The sequence below is a fragment of the Trichosurus vulpecula genome, chromosome 7 (assembly GCF_011100635.1).
Source record: "Trichosurus vulpecula isolate mTriVul1 chromosome 7, mTriVul1.pri, whole genome shotgun sequence".
In the NCBI taxonomy this organism is placed as follows: Eukaryota; Metazoa; Chordata; class Mammalia; order Diprotodontia; family Phalangeridae; genus Trichosurus; species Trichosurus vulpecula.
The window spans coordinates 123,152,586-123,172,221 of NC_050579.1; the positions used below are offsets into that span (position 1 = coordinate 123,152,586).

Genomic DNA, 19,636 nt, shown 5'->3' on the forward strand with positions numbered 1-19,636 from the left:
TATCTTTTCCATATACTATTCCATACACACACACACACACACACACACACACACACATTGTGCTACTGTTTGAAAAACAAATGTATTGCTTTCAAACCTTACCTTCCTATTGGCGTAGTGGGCAACAGAATTTACTGGTATTTTGTTGCCTTTTCCTCCAGACATCTTAGAATACAGTTTCAGTGAAAATTGACCAGGAGCATCAGTTGACACAAAAAAATTTATTATAATTTTACTTTGAAGTTAAAAGTTTTCATCCTACCTCTGTTTTCTTTGCCTTATGGATAAAAAAATCCACAGTATCCATTGATATAGCTTGATCTTTCAAGGTATTCTTAAATTCTGGTTCTTCTAGAAACAAAAAAGAGAGGTAAATGAGAGGACCATGAGAAAAACCTCATCTACTAAGAGGTAATGAGACTGAAGAAAAGTGGAACAAACAGTTGCACCAAGGGGATTTTGGTACTTTAATGGTGAGACTAAATGAAGGAACATTATAAAATGTTAAGTTGAAAACAATAAAGGAATTATAAAGGAGACTACTGCTGAATTTTAGGAAGATAAAAAAGACAACTTTAAACTATATCGGAAATAAAGGGAGTATTTGGATTAGGTCAGAGTGAGGCACCTTAAATGTAATAATAACAACTGACATTTATATAGCGTTCTAAAGTTTGCAAGGTGCTTTACGTAGATCTCATACTATAAGATCGTGCACCTCTTTGCGTTCTAACTTGCCTTAGGAACATATTTTCACAGTAGCCTAGTGATTCAGGTAATTTCATCCAACTTATTCCATAGATATAAAATTAGAGGCGTGGAGATGGACACAGGGAAATGGCACTTACTTGTCTAAGACCAAAAAGCAAACCAACGGAAGAAACTGCACTGGAATTTAACTAAGTAGCTCCAAGGTAGTAAATTAAGTTAGGGAGCTTCACTAACTAGTTCAGGCTACAGAGGATAAGGTTCTTTTTCATTTGTGATACTTAAAATTGAGGGTAATGTGTTCGTTGGTTTCATCAATACTTTTATTCTAGAAGATTGTATTATTTAAGTAATAATTTGTTGTTGCTCAGTCGTTTCAGTTGTGTCTGACTCTTTGTGACCGCATTTGGGGTCTTCTTGGCAAAAAAAAAATATTAGAGCGGTTTGCCATTTCCTTCTTGAACTCATCTGACAGATGAGGAAACTGAGGCAGAGAAGGTTAAGTGGCTTCCCCAGTGTCACACAGCTAGTGAGTGTCTGAGGCTAGTTTTGAACTCTGGTCTTCCTGACCCCAGGCCCGGAGCTGTATGCACTGTACCACCCAGCTGTCTTTAAATAATAATGATAGCTAATAAGCATTACTATGTGCCAGGTACCGTGCTAAGCGCTCTACAATTATTATCTCATTTGATCCTCACAACAATCCTGGAAGGTAGGTACTATTATTATTATTTACAGTTGAGGAAACTGAGGCAAACAGAGGTCAAGTCAGTTGCCCAGAGTCACACAGCTAGTATTTAAAACCAGAACTGAACTCAGGCCTTCCTGATTCTAGGTCCAGTTCTCTATCCACTGCACCACCTAGCCACTCCCCCCTCCCCCCATAAAAGGAAGATAGTAATGTTAGAGAATAGGGAATTTTTGGATTGATGTACCGTTCAGATTTTTCACTTAGGCTGATATTAGTCAGCTTTATTTGCCAGAGAGCTTCTGAATATATTGTTTTGTCCACCATGCAATTCTAGAGTGCTGAGCAAATATTTTGATAAATACTTGCAGAGCTGCATTCTACTTTTAGAAAGACTTGTGTCATATGCAGCAATTTATTTCATTCCATGACTTCTTAAAATATATCGGAAAAGGTAGCAGTACTTGAAAATATATCAGAAAAGGTAGCAGCTGATGCCATGACGTTCCTTTAACAAAGCCGGTAAAATACCCCCTTTTTTTTCCAAAAGAATTAATCAGAACTAATGTCTTTTCTGAATTGGTAACTGAGATGGAATTGATTCTTGAGTTACTGTATATCATTGGGTTGCTGTTTTTTTCATTATAAATATAAGCATTTGAGTTTCATTGGTATTCTAGATGTCATAGCATTTAGAAAAAGCATATTTCTCTAGAGCATCATGCTTTGCAAGTACCAAACTAATGAATACACTTTTCTGTCTTTTTTTTGTCAGATTGATCTTGGAAACACCAAGCTAATGAATATACTTTCCTGTCTTTTTTTTGTCAAATCATTTTAAGGGCCCAGTCATCCCAATTAATCAGAAACCCCCCTGCATTTTAAGTCTCAATTTTGCATACAATTCTAAGTATTACTTCTTGGGAAATAACCCTCTTCTTGCCTTTTTTAAACTATTCTTGCTTTCATTGTTTGTGTTTTTCTTTCCATTTGTCACTTATTTTTCATCGGTTAGTATTTTACTCTTTTTTTAAGCCACTGTTTTGTGTTGTCTCTTACTTTTAAACATTTTGATGGACTCTGAGGGGTTGATATCAGTGGGAAGAAGAAATAAAGTGGGTGCAAAAGACAGATGGTTAGTACAGTTAAAAGTAAAATGAGTCATTTCTGTAGTGTTAATTTTCAACATAGGAATGTTGCAGACCCCTGAAGAAAACTCCATTTATCTGCCTTTTAGAAAGAAAACCCCTCTAAATTCTAATTGGAAAAAAATGCAACTGATCTTTTTAACCATTTCTTTTTTGCTTTTGTAAACTTGTAATCCGTCTTGCCTAGTGTTTGCACAGCCATAGTTTTAACCTCTATTTTACACACTTGTTTCTCAATCACTGGAGCTAGCTTTAACTTCATCATTGCATCCATGAAATGGCTTCCAAAATCGGCCATCTTCTACTCAGCAATAATTTCTCTGTGCGGTGTTTTGGCTTTGCCTTTCATCACATAACATTTGATTGCTTTTCACTGTGTTATCCCTAAAAGATGATTTGTGCTCATTTTATGCCATTACCTGTTCTTTGTTTTTCAGTGATATGTGACCATTTTCTTGTTTAAGAAATGTAGGCATATTTAAGAAACGGGTAACCACTTCCTGATAGAATTTTGCATTCAAAGTTCAGAGATAAAGGAAAGGGGGAAATCCCTATCATTTCTTCATTTCCTCTTTGAAATACTGAGTTGTTGAAAATGCCAGTGAGGCATGATTTAATGCCACCCCTTGTCAAGACCGTGTGGCTCATCTGTTTTCTGTTTTCAGATATCGCTGTGGTCGAGATGAGTGATGCTTTCCGCCAGCCTTCCTTGTTTTACCATCTTGGGGTGAGAGAGAGTTTCAGCATGGCCAACAATATCATCCTCTACTGTGATACCAATTCAGATTCTCTTCAGTCATTGAAGGTACATCTCTATTTCAGTGTTTGTATACCTTATATTTTACCAGTACCTGTCTTTCCCACCAAATCTCAGCTGTTTTGATGTATGTGAAAATCATGATTTTCGTCAGTGTGACATTAAGGTAGACATCGTTAGTTATTTGTATGAGTTTCATATGGATATCCAATAGACAAGTTTGATGGCTAGAAAAACAAAAATCTACACTGGGGTCCTTAGGGCCAATGAGTGATATAACCTAAAAAGATTTTACTCCAAGGAATTCATTAAGAGACTTAATGAAAGAGAAAAGCTGGTTTGATAGAGAAAGTTCCAGTCCAAATATGAGCTCACTAAAGAGGCCTTCATTTGGCACAGCTGATGCTAGATATTAATACTTCCCACTGAAAGATTTATTTTCCTCTGGGTAGAAACTGTTGTCAACAATTGGATAACATGTGAAACACAATGAATTTGACATCGCTGCTTACAGGGGGATATAATCCAGGTTGTGTACCTTAGACTTTGACAGATGCTGAATTAATAACTGCCTCCTATTGATCTAGACACTGGCTTACTCACACTATTTTATGGCAACACGATAAAGGAAGATGATCAGTAGAAAGCCAATTCCTTTCTCCCAGTACATCCTTCGATGTTTTTCCCAAGATTGATATATTTGTCATTCACCCTGAATAGCTATTCTGTTGTAAAGTCTCATTGTTTTCATCATCACAGCATCTCTCACATATGGCTTCCTAGCTCTACTCACACAGCCACCAATCTCATCACCTCGGGCTGGAGTATGGCAATAAAGAGCCTTCTAATTGGTATCCCCACCTTGAATCTCTCTTCTCTCCAGTCCTCATCTGCCAAAGTGATTTTCCCAAAGCATAGGTCTTCCACTCCCTAAACCTCCCACAGGAAACTCCATTGTCTCCTTATTACTTCCAGAATCAAATATAAAACCCTCTGTTTGGCAATTAAAGCTCTTTGAGCACTTTACTCCTCTCCATGCACCCTGCAGTCTGGTTACACTGACCTCCTTGCTGTTCTCACATCCTTGCTGTTCATCTTCCATATGGAGGTTTAAAAGGATCTCCCTCCTCACCTCCTCCTCTTTGTTTTCTTAAACTCCACCTTCTGCAAGAGGCCTTTGCGAGTCCTCCAGTTGCTACTGCCATCCCTTCTGGGATTTTTCTTCCTCTCTTCTGTGTGTATGGATATATTTAATTATTTATATGTTGCATGCCCCATTGAACTGTGGGCTCCTCGAGGGCAGGGCAGGGATTACTTTTGCCTTACTTTGTATCTCCACTCTTTAGCACAGTGCCTGGTACATAATAAATGTTTCATACATGCTTGTTGAATAATCATAATAGTAATAATAGTAATTTTTTGTTGTCGTTGAATCATTTTGCAGCCATGCATCCAATTCTTTGAGAGCTAAACTCTACATACCAATGCTAGTGCCTTCCCTCTGAGATTATCTCCGCTTTTTCCTGTGTGTGTTTATGTATATATAGATGCATATATCTATATATCTCTTGTTCGTGCATTGCTTACCACAGTCTCCATTAGAAAGTGAGCTTTCTGAGGAAAGGGGCTGTTTTTACTTTCTTTCTTTATATTCCTAGCACTCGGCACAATGTTGTTGTCGGTGTTCAGTTGAACTGTGTCTGGACTCTTCACGGTCCCATTTGGAGTTTTCTTGGCAAAGAGACTGGAGTGGTTTGCCATTTCCTTCTCCAGCTTATTTGACAGAAGAGAAACTGAGGCAAACAGGGCTACATGGCTTTCCTAAGGTCACAAAGCTAGTGAATGTCTGAGGCCTTATTTGAACTCAGGAAGATGAGTCTTCCTGACTCCAGGCCTGGCACTTTATCCACTGTGCCAACTAACTGCTCCCAATAATAATCATAATCATAATAACTAGCACTTGTATATAGCACTTTATAAGTGCTTGGTCGGATAGCCAAGATGCCAAGGTCATCCAGTGCATCTTAGGCCATCACTAATTGTCTTGACTTTTGTCTTGCCACTGGACTTTGACTCTGGAAGAGAGTGAGGTAGATGACTCTCCCTCACTTAAATCTTGACACCGCCCCCCACCCCATGATGTCATTAATCCTCTTTGAAATAAAGACAAACAACCAGCACTTTAAAGTTTGCAAAGTACTTTATGGGTATTATCTCATTTTAAGCTCATAACAATTCGGAGAGGTAGGCGTGCATTTGACAGATGATGAAACTGAAGCAGACAGAGATTGAATGACTTGTCCAAGGTCTCACAGCTAGTAAATGTCTGAGGTTGGATTTGAACTTAAGTATTCCTGGCTCCAGGTCCATCATCTCTCTCTTTATCCACTGTACCACAGAATTGCTTTATCATTTCCTTCCAAATTAGCCATTATGAGATCTCAAGCTTGGCATGACCATCACCATTTTCTCTAAGCAAATTTGAGCTGATCCTCACAGAAATGCTTAATGTTTTCCCAAAGACTACTACATCTTCAGTCCCCAAAAAGTCTCCATTGTTTTGCCTTATAAACTTTTAAGTACTAATAAATGCCTTCTATAAAGGCTAAATCTATTGAGAACCTTTGAGTCAGTCAGCAGGCAAAGCATTTATTAAATGCCTGCTGTGTTCCAGGCACTGTGCTAAGCACTGAGGATACAAAAAATGTCAAAAGATAGTCTTTGCCCTTAAGAATCTCATAGTATAATGGGGAGACAACACATAGGTACAAATAAGCTATGTACAAGATAAATAGGAAATAATTAACACAGGGAAGGCACCAAAATGAAGACGGATTTGTAAAGGCTTTAGTGTCAGTTTTGTTTTGTGACTTAAACTAGGTAGTCCAATGGCTTACACATCAGACCTGGAGTCAGGAGGACCTGAGTTCAAATTTGGCCTCAGACACTTAGTAGCTTATGTGAACCTGAGTACCCTCATATTCCCTTTTCTTTTTCTCTGCCCTTTCTCATCTTTCCTCCTCTTTTTTTTTCTCCCACTGATATATTCACTTTCATCAGTTGGATTTCTCAGTGATTCAGTTTAGTATTGATTAGATGTGATTAGTCATTGAAAAGAGTGTCACCCTAACCTTTTAAAGTTCCTGACTGGAGAGAGTTGTAGTGATATGCTGGTAATTTAGAAGAGTTCTCCACCTCCCCACCCCCATCTCCCAAACCCTAGGGTGCTCTCCTTCTGAGAAAAAGTCTGTCTTTTTATTTTTGCCATATTTGGGTATAGACTGGCCTTTTCTTTTCTTTCCATCTAGTGGTAGGTTAGAGAATTACAAAGAGATCTGAAAAGAGCACCAGCTTTTTATGGACAGGATATGGTTAACTAAAAATATGAAAAAGACCAAAACATCAACTATCTCTTCTCACAAGGACAAGGACAGAATTAGAACCACAGGCTCCAAAGTTACTGTACTATATACTCCATCTTCCATATGATGATTACTGAAAAGCCTGGAATGTATGTAACCAGACTGGGCTGATTTAATTTTTTAATTTTAATTTTGACCTACTGTTTGGTGCTGAAGAGGAAAGGATTCTCAGTGTCAGCAAAATCCCTGAGGGGATGTACAGGGGAGTTGGCATTTTTAAAAAGAAAACACAAAAAGGGAAACCATTTACAAGTTCTTGAGGAATAGTTAACAGGACCACAAAAGGGTATATGTGGGTATGTATAAAACACACCTCTGAAGCGTATTTAAAATTAGGATGGTTTAGTTGCTAAATAATAATTGGGTCCCATAAGTTTTGAATTGTGGAGTTAATACTTTAACAGATTGTTTACATTCGTCTTTTAAAGTTGAAAGTGCTGTTTTACAGCCTATCGTATGGGGCAGGGAGTTTTTAGTTTTTGCCAGCACAGTGCCTGGCACACAGTAGGTGCTTAATAAATGCTTATTGAATTGAATCACCTTATGTTTTTTTTGACTCTAAGAATAGATTGTTAAACAGTGTGAAGACAGTTGATGTTATGGGAGAATCATTCTCATATTGTATTATTATAATAGTTTATTAAATTTTTCACTATACAAACCTCCTGAGTGCTCTCTTACATTATTTGCCTTCTGCCAAAAGGAGCCTTGTGGAATGTCAATGAGGTATGGAAGGAAGAAGGAAAAGAAGGGGAAAAGGATAGATTAGTTTGGAGAGTAATCAGGATTTCCACTTTGTTGAAAAGGAAAAAGTGATAGGAGAATTTTTTCCCCTTTGTTTTCCCTAAGATAAAAATTTGGTCAAATTTTGGAGAGGAAGGCTAGAAATTAGATGTCAATGCAGTGAGGTATGAAAGGAGCATTTGATAATAAGAAAGAATGGGTGCAGGCAATTATGAGAGAGATTGTAATCTAGTGGCTTCTATAGGAGTGAGGTAGTTATGCCAATAAGTCTTTTTTTTCCCTAAACAACACCTTCTTGACTCTCCATTTGACCTTCTTTGAGTATTAAGAGGCAAGAGGAATTGCTGTCTCTCTGATTTCCCCCTCTCTTCCTATCATCAGACACCCACAAGTTTTGAGAAATGCTTGTGTATCTCTTCTATCAATGAGGATGACATACATAACATTATTTACTAATGAGCCCCAAGATATTTTAGTCTCTTTTTCTTAATTGGCTGTAGTAGTGGTTAGAGAGGGTAGTGTATATATATAAAGTATATTTGAATCTCTCTCTTGCCACATTTAAATAGGTTCCATGTCGGTTTTATCCATTACAGTGTAAATGTAGCACAGGTTACTTCTCTGCATGGGGATCAATATTGTATGGTGACTTGGGGTGAATAAGTCTGAGCTGAAATATAATTATTGTATTAAATTATTCTTCACTCAAGAAATCAAGCTGTATTTTTTCTTTCAAGCACTGCATGAAAAGGCACTTCATTAAAACTAACGCAAAGGATTTCACAGAGTTTCTCTGCAGTTATTTATATTCATATTTACTCCTTGACTAATCAACTGAATTATATATTCTATGGCTAACATTCTTACTCTAACAGACTGTTCTAATCATTACCCAGAGAGGTCTAGCTTTTGTTTAAAAAAAAATGGAAGAACAAACCTAGATGTGTGGCATTATCTTTACCATCCTTAAAGACTAGCAGCTTTTAGCAATTTTCCAAGCCCAGTTAATGAACAGAACTCCTGTGAAATTTAGCCTGCTTTGCCTAGCTAATACTATTTATATTTTGTTACTTTTTTCAACTAAATATCACTTTATTGAGAACTTAAGTCCAGTGTCCCGTCACTAGAGATTAATTGAAGACTCTCCTATTTCTCCTTAGGTCAAATTCAAAATGGCAAACGATGTCAATTTATAATACTCAACTGAGTTAAAAATGAAAATATTTAACATTTGGTGCACAGAGAGAGAGTAGCTCTTAACTGTGTGTGTATGTGTAAAATGCAGTCTGATTAAACCTATGGACCCCTTCTCAAAATAATGTTTTTAAATGCATCAAATTAAATACATAAATTACAAAATAAATCAATTGGAATAGTTATCAAATGATTGAAAAAAATAAGTTCATGAACACTCAAGTTGAGAAAGGCTGATATCGAGGCAGTGTAGTTAATGGATTGGATGCTGACCTCAAAGTCTAGGATAGATTAATATGCAATTGGGAAATATTTGATAAAATAAATAAAAATACAATAAAACATAGATAACATTACATTTTAAAACTAAGTCAGTATGGCCGCAGGGATTCTTGTGTACAGATTAATGACCCAGTTTCTATTGAGTTTGACTAGTTGTTCAGTCATTTCAGTCGGGTCTGACTCTTCATGAACTCATTTGAGGTTTTCTTGGCAGAGATACTGGAGTGGTTTGCCATTTCCTTCTCCATTGTGTTCCCATTTTACAGATGGGGAACTGAGGCAAATGGGGTTAAGTGACTTACCCAGGTCCACACAGCTAGTGTCTGAGGCTGGATTTGGACTCAGATCTTCCTGACTCCAGGCCTGGTGCTCTATCTACGGAGCCACCTAGCTGCCCCTATCTGGTCTAAAATATCTGGGTTCAATTCTAGCTTTGTCATAGATTTAGAGCTAGAAGTGACCTTGGAAGACACTTAATTCACCACCCACCTCCCACCCCCATTTTACAAATGAGGAAACTATGAAAGGTCATGCCCTTTACTAGAAGATTGGTGGCCCCAGAAAGAGCAATTTTATGTATCAGCTTCATTTTTCAATTGAATTTTCAGCCTGTTCTTCAGCTAAAGAAACCAGATTCTGGAGAGCTCTTTTATACAGAAATGCTTTCTAACTTCTCTTGGTTTTTGACCTTCTACTTCCTTTCCTTGTGTTTCACTTTTTTCATACCTAGCCCAGTATGAAGCTAGGACAGATTGGAGTTTAACATGTATTTTTTTGTGGAATTGTCATTTGTCCTGACTGTAAGGTTTTAGCTTAACAATGATGATTTCACTAAAATCTTGTTGGTGGTTTTACAGATGGTGCCCCAGAATCATTTGGTCCTTTCCATAATCACCAGGGCCACACCCTCCACATGTTTCATTGCACTCCCAGAGCTTCCTAGGCATAGGCTTCCTTTCTCAACAGCACTACTGTGCCAATTTACTTGAATTATTATAGTAATAGTTATTACTATAACATAGCAGTGACAAGTAGTTATCTTACAGTCTTTCTTTTATTATATTTATTGTAGACGTGATCAAATTTTTACCTGCTTTATGAGCTGCTCATAGAAAAGAGATAATAACAGGGAAGAGGAGATAAAGAATACCCTGGTACACAAAGACTCACCCTTTGTAGATAAGCACTTACATATTTGGCCTGTCATCCATTTAGCTTTCGTGGATTCTCCACTTACAGAACCATGGAAGTGGAAGAAAGTGTTTTGAATTGGGCAATCTGTGTATATCTACCAAGTGGTGTTTCCTAAAGTTCAGGTCTGTTCCATGTAACTTCACCTCCTCAGTAAACTCCAGTGGCTCCCTGTCACCTGTAGGATCAAATATAAAACCCCCTGTTTGGTATTCATAGCCCTTCATAACCTCTCCCCTTTGCTTTTACAGTATTTTTATAATTTATTGCAATCCAGGGATACTGGCCTCCTGGTAAAGTTAATGGGGAATAAGATCTTCCCCGTCCATCAATAGGCCTCATGTGGAACCCATTAAGGGAAGATTGCTTGCTTGTAGGAAGGCTTACACACCTTTTGTTAATTTCTAATTAGGCACTAAGTCTAAAGAGTATATATTCTGAGAGGTAAGCTTTTGCTTTGGGGGCTCTCTCTATTCAGTGGTGGGTGTAAAGCTTTGATTCAGGCAGTAGAGCCCTGTCTGTTGGTCTTTATTTCTCTGCTCTGTATTTTTTCTGTTTGATTAAAGAAGATCATTTTAATTTAATCATTTTATTTGCTTTCCTAGTAAAGCAAATAAAAGAACCTGCATTAGCAGCCATCCTGGGTGTGCCAGTGTGGTTGCTGTTACACCTCCTTGCTGATTCTCAAATAAGACACCCTTTCTTCTGACTTGGGACATTTTCACTGGCCATCCCCCACACCTGGAATGCTCTCTCTCCTATGTAATAGTAGGGGATAATAATGTGGAATACTGAGGAGCATATGTTTTTTATGAGAAAGAGGTGAATACTGATGATGCTGACTCAGTCACAGTGAGAAAGTTCTTTCAATAATAAGCTCTGTTAATTCCCTGCCTGTGGTGCCCAGTGCCCTCCCACGCCTCTTAGAACTGCTTCGTCCTTTTGTCCTAGCCCCAGTTTGAAAAGTGCTATATGACATGCAGGTAAAGATATAATTATACCATGAAAACCAAGTAAAAAAGATTAGGGGTGAGATGTACTTTGTGTTCAGTTGAAAGTTACTTTCATGGCTTGGTCCTCATTCGCTTGATTTTTTTTTTACTGCCCTTGACATTAATGAACAATTGCATGGATCAGTTCTTGACTCTTGATTGTGATTAGAGCAGCTGTGAAATGTATCCACATCTGGTAACGCATCATTTTAGCCGCCATTTAACTTTTAATTCTAAATCCTCTTTTTTTCCTCCATACCGTTATCCTCAGCGATCTCATCGGTTCCCATGGATTCAGTTACTATCTTGATGTTGACACTTCTCAGATTTACTTATATAGCCCTGACCTCTCCCAGATGTGGTCTTGCATCTTTGGCTACTTATCGTACATCTCAAAGTGGCTGGCTATCCTGTAGCCCTCTCAAACCTAAGAAGATGTCTAAAACTGAACTCGTTATTTTTTCTGCCCCAACCTTCCCCCTCTTCCTAATTTCCCAATTACTGTCAGTGGTACCAACATCCTCTCAGCTGGCAACCCAGAGGTCATCTTCAACACTTCACTCTTTCTAATCCCATTATCCAATTTATTGCTAAGTCCTGTCGTTTCTACCTTTTAACAGCTCTTGCATATGCTCCCTTCTCTGACACTGCCACTACCCTCATGCAAGTCCGCATCAATTCATGCCTGGACTGTTGTAGTAGCTAGTTGGTGGGTCTCCTTGCCTAAGTTCTATCCCCATTCCAGTCCATCCTTTACTCAGCTCCTAAACTACTGTATAGTTCTAACCATGTCACCCTCCTTCCCCTTTCACACAACTAGGAACTCTTTATCACTGCTAGGATCAAATATAAAATCCTGTCTGGTGTTCAAATCTCCATATAAACTGGCCCCCTCCCACCTTTCCAATCTTTCTGTACCTGCCTGTCCTGTGACACCAGCCCCCATGCTGTTCCTTGCCCAAGATATTCCAGTATTTTCACTGACTACCCTCCATGCCTGGCATGCTCTCCTTCCCCATCTCCAACTCCTGGCATTCCTGGCTTCCCTTGAATCTCAGCTAAAATTAGACCTTCTGTATGAAGCCTTTTCTAAGCTCTCTAAATTCTAGTGCCTTCCCTCTGTTGATTATTTCCAGTTTATTCTGTATTTAGCTTGTTTGTATGTAGTTGTTTGCATGTTGTCTCTCCTGTTAGACTGTGAGCTCCTTGAGATCAGGGACTGTTTTCTATTCATCAATAAACATTTATTAAGTGCCAGGAACTGCACTAAGCACTAAGGATTAAAAAGAGGCAAAAGACAGTCCCTGTCCTCAAGGAGCTCACAATCAAATGGGAGAGAGAACACAGACACACACACAAACATATACGCACACATGCACACATACATGCACCTGCAGCTTATACAGGATTGAGGCAGTTAGGGTGGCTCAGTGGATAGAGTGCTACAGGTCCCGGAGTCAGGAAGATCTTTGTTCAAATCCAGCCTCAGACACTTACTAGATGTGTGACCCTGAGCAAGTCACTTAATCTCTGTTTGCCTTAATCTGTTGGAGAAGAAAATGGCAAACCGCTCCAGTATCTTTGCCAAGAAAACCTCACAGAGTGTGATCCATGAAAGTCACAAAGAGTTAGACACAACTAAACAACAGCAACAATATACAGGATAATATGAAATAATTAAGGCACTAGATAAGAGGAGTTGGGAAAAGATTTCTTTCCTTTCTTTGTATGGCTCAGTGCTTAACATGGTGCCTAGCCCATAGTAGTTGCTTGATAAATAAATGCCTGTCTTGGAAGAATGCTTTGAGAATGAATCAGGTTTTATGGCAGCCCATGAATTTTCATTCACTACCACTCAAGTGTTATTTGTGGAAGTGGCCTCTCTATATGCTGTTTTTATCTTTTCACTTATAGGCTTGTTAGATAACAGGTTTTATGAGATCTTTTATTTAGCTCTAAGTTATTTATACAATTCAGTGTTGGAAAGCCTAGCATTTTTGCTTCTAATTTCTTCCTCCTCCTTTCCTTTCCGGCCAATTAGCACAAATTAACTTCACCCTGTTTTCCTACCTGGGCAGTTTGTACACTTTCTAAGGTCTTGGTGACATGCTCTGGAGCACGGACTACTTTTTTCCTGCTCAGTTAAAATGCCCAGAATGTTGTCTGTTTTTAATTATGTCCCAGTAAGGAGGAGAGCTGCTGAATATCCACGTTCTTAGGTACCACCACAAGCAAACTATTTGTGCCTCGAGGAGAACAATTTGTTTCTCTTTAACGACTTCAGAATGTGAGCCAACCTAACTATAGTTTGATTCTGATTTGGTAGATTATTATAGGAATTGTCTAAATATACTTTCTTCATTCTAGGATACATAAAATGGCAGGAAGAATTCAAATGAGACACCCAAGAGGATTATCTCAGCCTAGTAATTCTTTAGGAGAATGTTAAAATTTAACCACCTAGAGCAGGATTTGTTTTTTCTGCCAGGGTGTGCCAGTAATTTGAGCTCATGTGTAGGTCAGAGGACTGGTTTCAACTCACCTGTTTATCAGCAAAAGCTACTGTGTCTCCCACTTCCATTGCTATTCCTGCCTCAGTAGGAGGTGGTGGTAGGTTAGATGGTGTGCTGGGGAAACCTGGGAACCTCTTACCTTCCAATAAAAAGTAGCGTCTTCGTGATGGTGATGGGAGACCACCTGTTCTGTGTGTTCCCTATGGTTAAACCATAATAGAATATTCAGGAAGAAGAAAAGTAGTAATGACATCATGTGCCTGTCATTGTGTATGATTGATAGACACACACCTGTAATCAAGTTAAGTCAACAGGCATTTATAAAGCACCTACTATGTGCCGAGCACTGCACTAAGCACTGGAGATACAAAATCCAACAACAAGTAAAACAAAAAAAGCAAGCAAACAAACAAAAAAACCCAGTTCCTGTTCTCAATGAGCTTAAAGTCTAACGAGGGAGACAAATATGTACGAACAAGAGAGGGGAGGCATGAAGGTTGGAAAAAGCCTTTTGAAAACAGTGGGGTTTTAGCTGAGGCCTGAAGTAAGCCAAGGTGGGATGCCAAGGGATATAGATGAGGGAGGATGGGAGACAGCTAATGCAAATGCATAGAGCAGGGAATGTGTCTTGTGTCAGGAACAGCAAGGAGGGTAATATCATTGGATTTCAGAGCACATAGAAGATAGGAAGGTGTAAGAAAACTTGGAGAGGTAGGAATGGACTAGGTGATGAAAGACTTTAAAAGCCAGAAAATTTATATTTGATCCTGGTGTCATATATGCGAATACATGTATATGGATTTCATCTGAAGCCCTGCTCTGCTGCCCCATTGTGGTCTGGATATAACTGTGGTTCTCAAGGATTGTGCCAGCCAAACATAGACCTACCACTTGGAAGGGTTTCCGGTATGGGATCTGTTATATAGGTCATCTGAGAGCCAGCCTTGTTCAATTTGGCAAAGCTTATCCACAGAAGGTTAGCTACCAAGTGATGGATTTTTTTCAACTGGAGATCTTCATTAAGACTATCTATTAAAGCTTAGAAGGAGCATCCATACGAGTTAAATCATGGATCCGTGAAATATAAAAATATAAATACAGTCACACACATTTAGAACTTTCTATTGGTTATGAGGCCCAAGAGAAAGAATGTTGTCTTTGAAGTCAGAGAACCCGAGTTTAGATATATAACCCCCGTCGCTGACTACCTGTGTAACCTTAGCAGGTACATGAGTTTCCTTATATACACAGTGAGGGAATTGGACTAGACTGGACCACCTTCTCTCTTGCTAGATGACTGTAACATCATTTTTAGCCAGATGAATGTACTGCCCATGAGCCAGAAATACTTTATCTTATGCTTTTCACAGTGTTTTCACATGTCTTACCCTTTCGTATTCTTCTGGCCCACCTCTACAAAATCTTCTTGGATTTCTACTTGGTTATAGTCACTGTGATCCATATGGTGCTATTTCCCTTTATTTTCTATCTTTCCCACTCCTTTAGTCAGTCTACAAGCATCTACTAAGTGCTTGTTATGTACCAGGTACTAGATAGGTGGCTACAAAGGAAAATAGAGAACAATCCCTGCCCAGGAGCAGATTACATTCTAATGCCGGAAACAACCTACCAATAACTAGGTACATACAAGATCTGTTTCTCTCTGAGTATCTTTGGAATCCATTGTGAGACATCACAATGTCTTTGGAATCTATTGTGAGACATCACAAATGTCTCCATTGTGAGACATCACAATGTCTTTGGACTCCATTGTGAGACACCACAATGTCTTTGGAATCCATTGTGAGAAATCACAAATATCTTTGGAAGAAGGTAGAGCTCAGGCTTAATTATTGTGTGCACATTTCAAGCCTTAATTTTATATTGTGTTCATAGAATCGCAGGAGCTTAATGTCTAGGGTGAGGGCAGTTGAATAAAAAATTTCTAATAATAATTATAATGTGAAGTAAAAGGTGAAAGGAGCTTTAAGAGAGCTGTAAACAAAATGCTGTGAGGGTTCAGAGAAGCGAGAAATAATATTAAATATGGGAGGTGATCAGAGAAGGCTTCAGTACGGAAGTTCTATTGGAGGTGGGCCTTAAAGCATGAATAGGATTTCACCTGGAGCTGGAGTGGGGATGGAGGCTTGTTTTATCCTTATGTTCAGGAAGCAGTTATTAAGCACCTGCTTGCTAGGCATTGGGAATATAAAACTTGGAGAGCTGGCAGGAGAGTGGAGAGGTTATGTGTCTTACAAAGGTTCTCACTGCCAGTATTTGTCAAAGGAGGGCTTTGAACCTCACTCTTACTGGTTCTCAGGCTGGTTCTCTAATCATTATTCTACACTGCCTGTAAATATGGGGTAATTACCAAGTAATTTCTGGGCAGGAACAGCAGGGTGAAGCTAATAGCAACTGTGGGAATCAGAATAGACTTTGTATTTGGAGTCTATTCAAGTTATTTTATAAATAATAAATATATTTAAAATAATATAAACCTATTGTAAAATATTGAATACATAAATAAATCTATTCCCTGGAGCTAAGCTTTGAAGGAAGCTAGGGCTGCTAGGCAGCAGGAGTAAGGAGGTGGAGGTATCTTCTAGGCCTCAGAAAGACCAGCCTGTGTAAAGTCATTTTAGTTGGAAAGTAGAATGAATGAAGAGGAGTAATATGCAGAAATTCTAGAACAAGGGTAATCCAGAGCCAATTTTTAAAGGACTTTAAATGACAAAAAAAGAATTTGTATTTTATTATGGAATGAATTGGGACCCACTGGATCTTCTTGAGCAAGGGAGTGATGTGGTCAGGAATATCAGTTTGGCAACTGTGTGGAGGAGGATTTCAAGAGACTAGAGGTGGAAAGACCAACTAGAAGGCTATTGCAGGTGTCCAGGTGAGGGATGATAAAAGCTGTAGAGAAGGAGGTGGATGTGAAATATGTTGCTGAGGTGGAATTGTCGATGCCTGTCAGCTCATTGGACATGGGAGTGAAGGATGTAGAAGAGTTCATAGAAGACGACCCTAAGGTTGTGAACCCATTGGCTATATGTTGGATGATCAACAAAAATGAGGGAATTAGGAAAGGTAAAGTTTGGGGGAGGGGATGGGAAGGATAATTAATTCTGTTTTGAGCATTTTGAGTTTAACATCCCTATAGGACATCCAGTTGGAAACATGTAGTAGGAAATTAATGATGCAGGACAGGAGCTCAGGAGAACATTATTCCTGCAGCATTAGCCACAGAATTCATTCCTAGTCCATGGGGGAGAACAATCATGGTTTCTTGAATATTTTACACATTAATAGAACTTTTGACTGTATTTATGTTATCTTTTGTACTTTGGTTCCTTTGAAGTTTGTTTAGTATAATATTCTCTGTACCAGATGTTAAATATATGTTTGACTTTATTTTCTCTTTTAATGTATATATTACTCTTATTTTGCAGGAAATCATTTGTCAGAAGAATACTGTGAGTATTTTATTTTTATATTACATATATATTCAAATTTGCAGTTCCTCTCATTGATTCTTTGGAAAAATGAAGTTTTTTCATCAACTTTTAGTGACTATTTTTGTTCTATGCTTTATTCTCCCTTAAAGTAGTAGTTTAAAAATAGTTTTTAAAAAATAGTTTTCCAGGACTATTTACAGCATCTCTGGGCCAGTAGGAAAATTGTCATTTTATTTTATTTTTTAAATTGACCTGATGAAGTGAAACATTATCTTAATACATGTATTAGGATTTGTACTAATACCTGCCTGAGTGGGTATATTACAACAAGCTTTTTCTGAACATAGCAGTTGTGTTTCAGAAGCTTTACTTTGATCTTGAATTTATATGACTATGAGCAACAACATAATACTCTTTATTGCATTTCCTAGTTATTTATTACATTCTTAGATAACATAAGCAGTCAGATTCCTGTTAATGCAGTGCTTCCCAAATTAGATTCTATGGAACACATTCCTTACGATGTGAATTGGGTTGCTGTGGGAAGATTTTGATGCTAGCAATATTTTCATCAAACTATTAATATCCAAGTACATATTAATAAAATACATTGTTACATATAGCATTTTTTCATGAAATATGCTTTATTTTCTCATTAATTTCTCCTCCTTATGAAGATATGCTTATATATTTTTTCCATCCCTCCCTTCCTTCTTCCAGTAACATTACCTTTCTCTGTATTCCCCTGGACTGATATTTATGGATTCAATCAATGTCTTTGTAAAAATATTATATTTGGACTAATTCATTTAGAAGGTGTTGATGTGTCTTTTGTGTTGTTCATAGATGAGCGGTTTGATGTGACATTGTCTCCTTAGTGATGCAGAAACTTTTAAATGTTACCAAACAAGGCTTATTTCATAAGGAATTGCCCTGGTCACCAAAGGCTTGAGGAGATAGTTTCTTATGGAGAAATAAAGGGCAATAGAGATTCTGTGAATGGAAAGGAATAGGTTTTGAGACATGCCATCAAATTAAAGGACTGTCTGTAGTCAGTATTGTTTGTGTCTGGTTACGATAGAGGATTAATTCTGATCCTGCCTGAGATAATTGTTGAGAAGGGCAAGGTAAAACAAATATATAAGGAATGCATTTGTAGCACTTGATAGGTAATTGAGTACTAATTCCAACATGTGTTTCCTTGGATTTAGAGCTAGAAAAGATTTTGGAGGTCATCTAGTTCCACCTCATCATTATAGAAGAGGAACCCACAACCCAGAGAGAACAGTGCCAAAGATAGAAGGATGAAGACTACTCTCAAGAAATTTGTAGCTCAATAGGGAAGGAGTACACACATAATTATAATACAAGGCAGAATTTGTTAGAGCAGCCGGAAAGAGTTAATTTGATTTAGGGTTGTGTTAAAAGAGGTACAGCTTTCAGGAATAGGAAGTGAATAGTCTCTCTGTTCTCCATCTGGGACCATACCACATCTGTGTTCAGTTTTGGGACGAAGGAGCATGATTTAAGGATATTGATCAACAAAGAGGGTCCAAGTGGGCAGCTAGGTAGTGCAGTGGATAGAACACCAGGCCTGGAGTCAGGAAGACTCATCTTCCTGAGTTCAGATCTGGCCTCACACACGTACTAGCTGTGTGACCCTGGTAAGTCACTTAACCCTGGTTGCCTCAGTTTCATCATCTGTAAAATGACCTGGATAAGGAAATGGCAAACCACTCCAGTATCTTTCCCAAGAAAACCAAAAATGGGGTCATAAAGAGTCATACATGACTGAAACAACTAACAATAACAAAGTGTCCAAAGGAGAATAACCAGGATGGTAAAGGACCTTGAGTTTCCATGTTATGTAAGAATTGGGGATATTTGGCAAGGGAAAGCATGATAAATCTATTTAAGGATTTGAAAGGCTGTCATGTGAAGAAGTAATTAGACATCCTTTACTTGCCCCAGAGGCAGAACCTGGAGCAATAACTGGGAGTTTCAGGAGCTAATTTAGGCTTGATGTTCTAAAAGAGTTTACTGGGCTGCCTTGGGTGGTAAAAGATACTCCCTTTGTGGAGACGTGGCACCTAGACCACGACTCGCTTGATTTATTATAGGAAGTATGTATAAGTAGGAAGCTAGATGATATAATGGGTAGAGTCTTAGGCCAGAAGTCAGGAAGACCTGAATTCAAATGGGACCTCAGACATCAGCTGTGTGACCCTGGGAAAGCCACTTAACCTCTGTTTACCTCAGTTTCCTCAGCTCTAAAATAGAGGCCTCACAGGGTTGTCCTGAGGATAAAATGAGACAATATTGGTAAAATGCTTAGCATAGTGCCTGGCATAGAGAAGGCACTATGTTTCTCCTGTCCCCTCCCCTCAAGACTTCTTCTGGACTGTGAGTTAACTTCTCAGGTCCTTTCCAATTCTTAGAATTGTTTGAGTGCTTTAAGAGGAGTGTGGGTAATATGGTGTTGGAAATTCACAGGAATGAGAGATGACATCCATTAAGAGGGAAGGAAGAGATATTTGAACTG

At 38.4% G+C, this 19,636-nt stretch overlaps 1 protein-coding gene across 1 annotated transcript in view; it reads left to right on the forward strand.

Annotated features, from left to right (window-relative positions):
* The first annotated feature begins 3,222 nt into the window (after positions 1 to 3,222).
* Positions 3,223 to 19,636, forward strand: part of MAP3K5 (mitogen-activated protein kinase kinase kinase 5) — a 201,214-nt gene continuing 184,800 nt past the window's right edge. The window contains exons 1-2 of the mRNA XM_036767595.1: positions 3,223 to 3,349; positions 17,089 to 17,112. Of these exons, the coding sequence (XP_036623490.1) occupies positions 3,227 to 3,349; positions 17,089 to 17,112 (147 nt within the window). The 5' untranslated portion in view covers positions 3,223 to 3,226. The remainder of the gene's footprint in view (positions 3,350 to 17,088; positions 17,113 to 19,636) is intronic.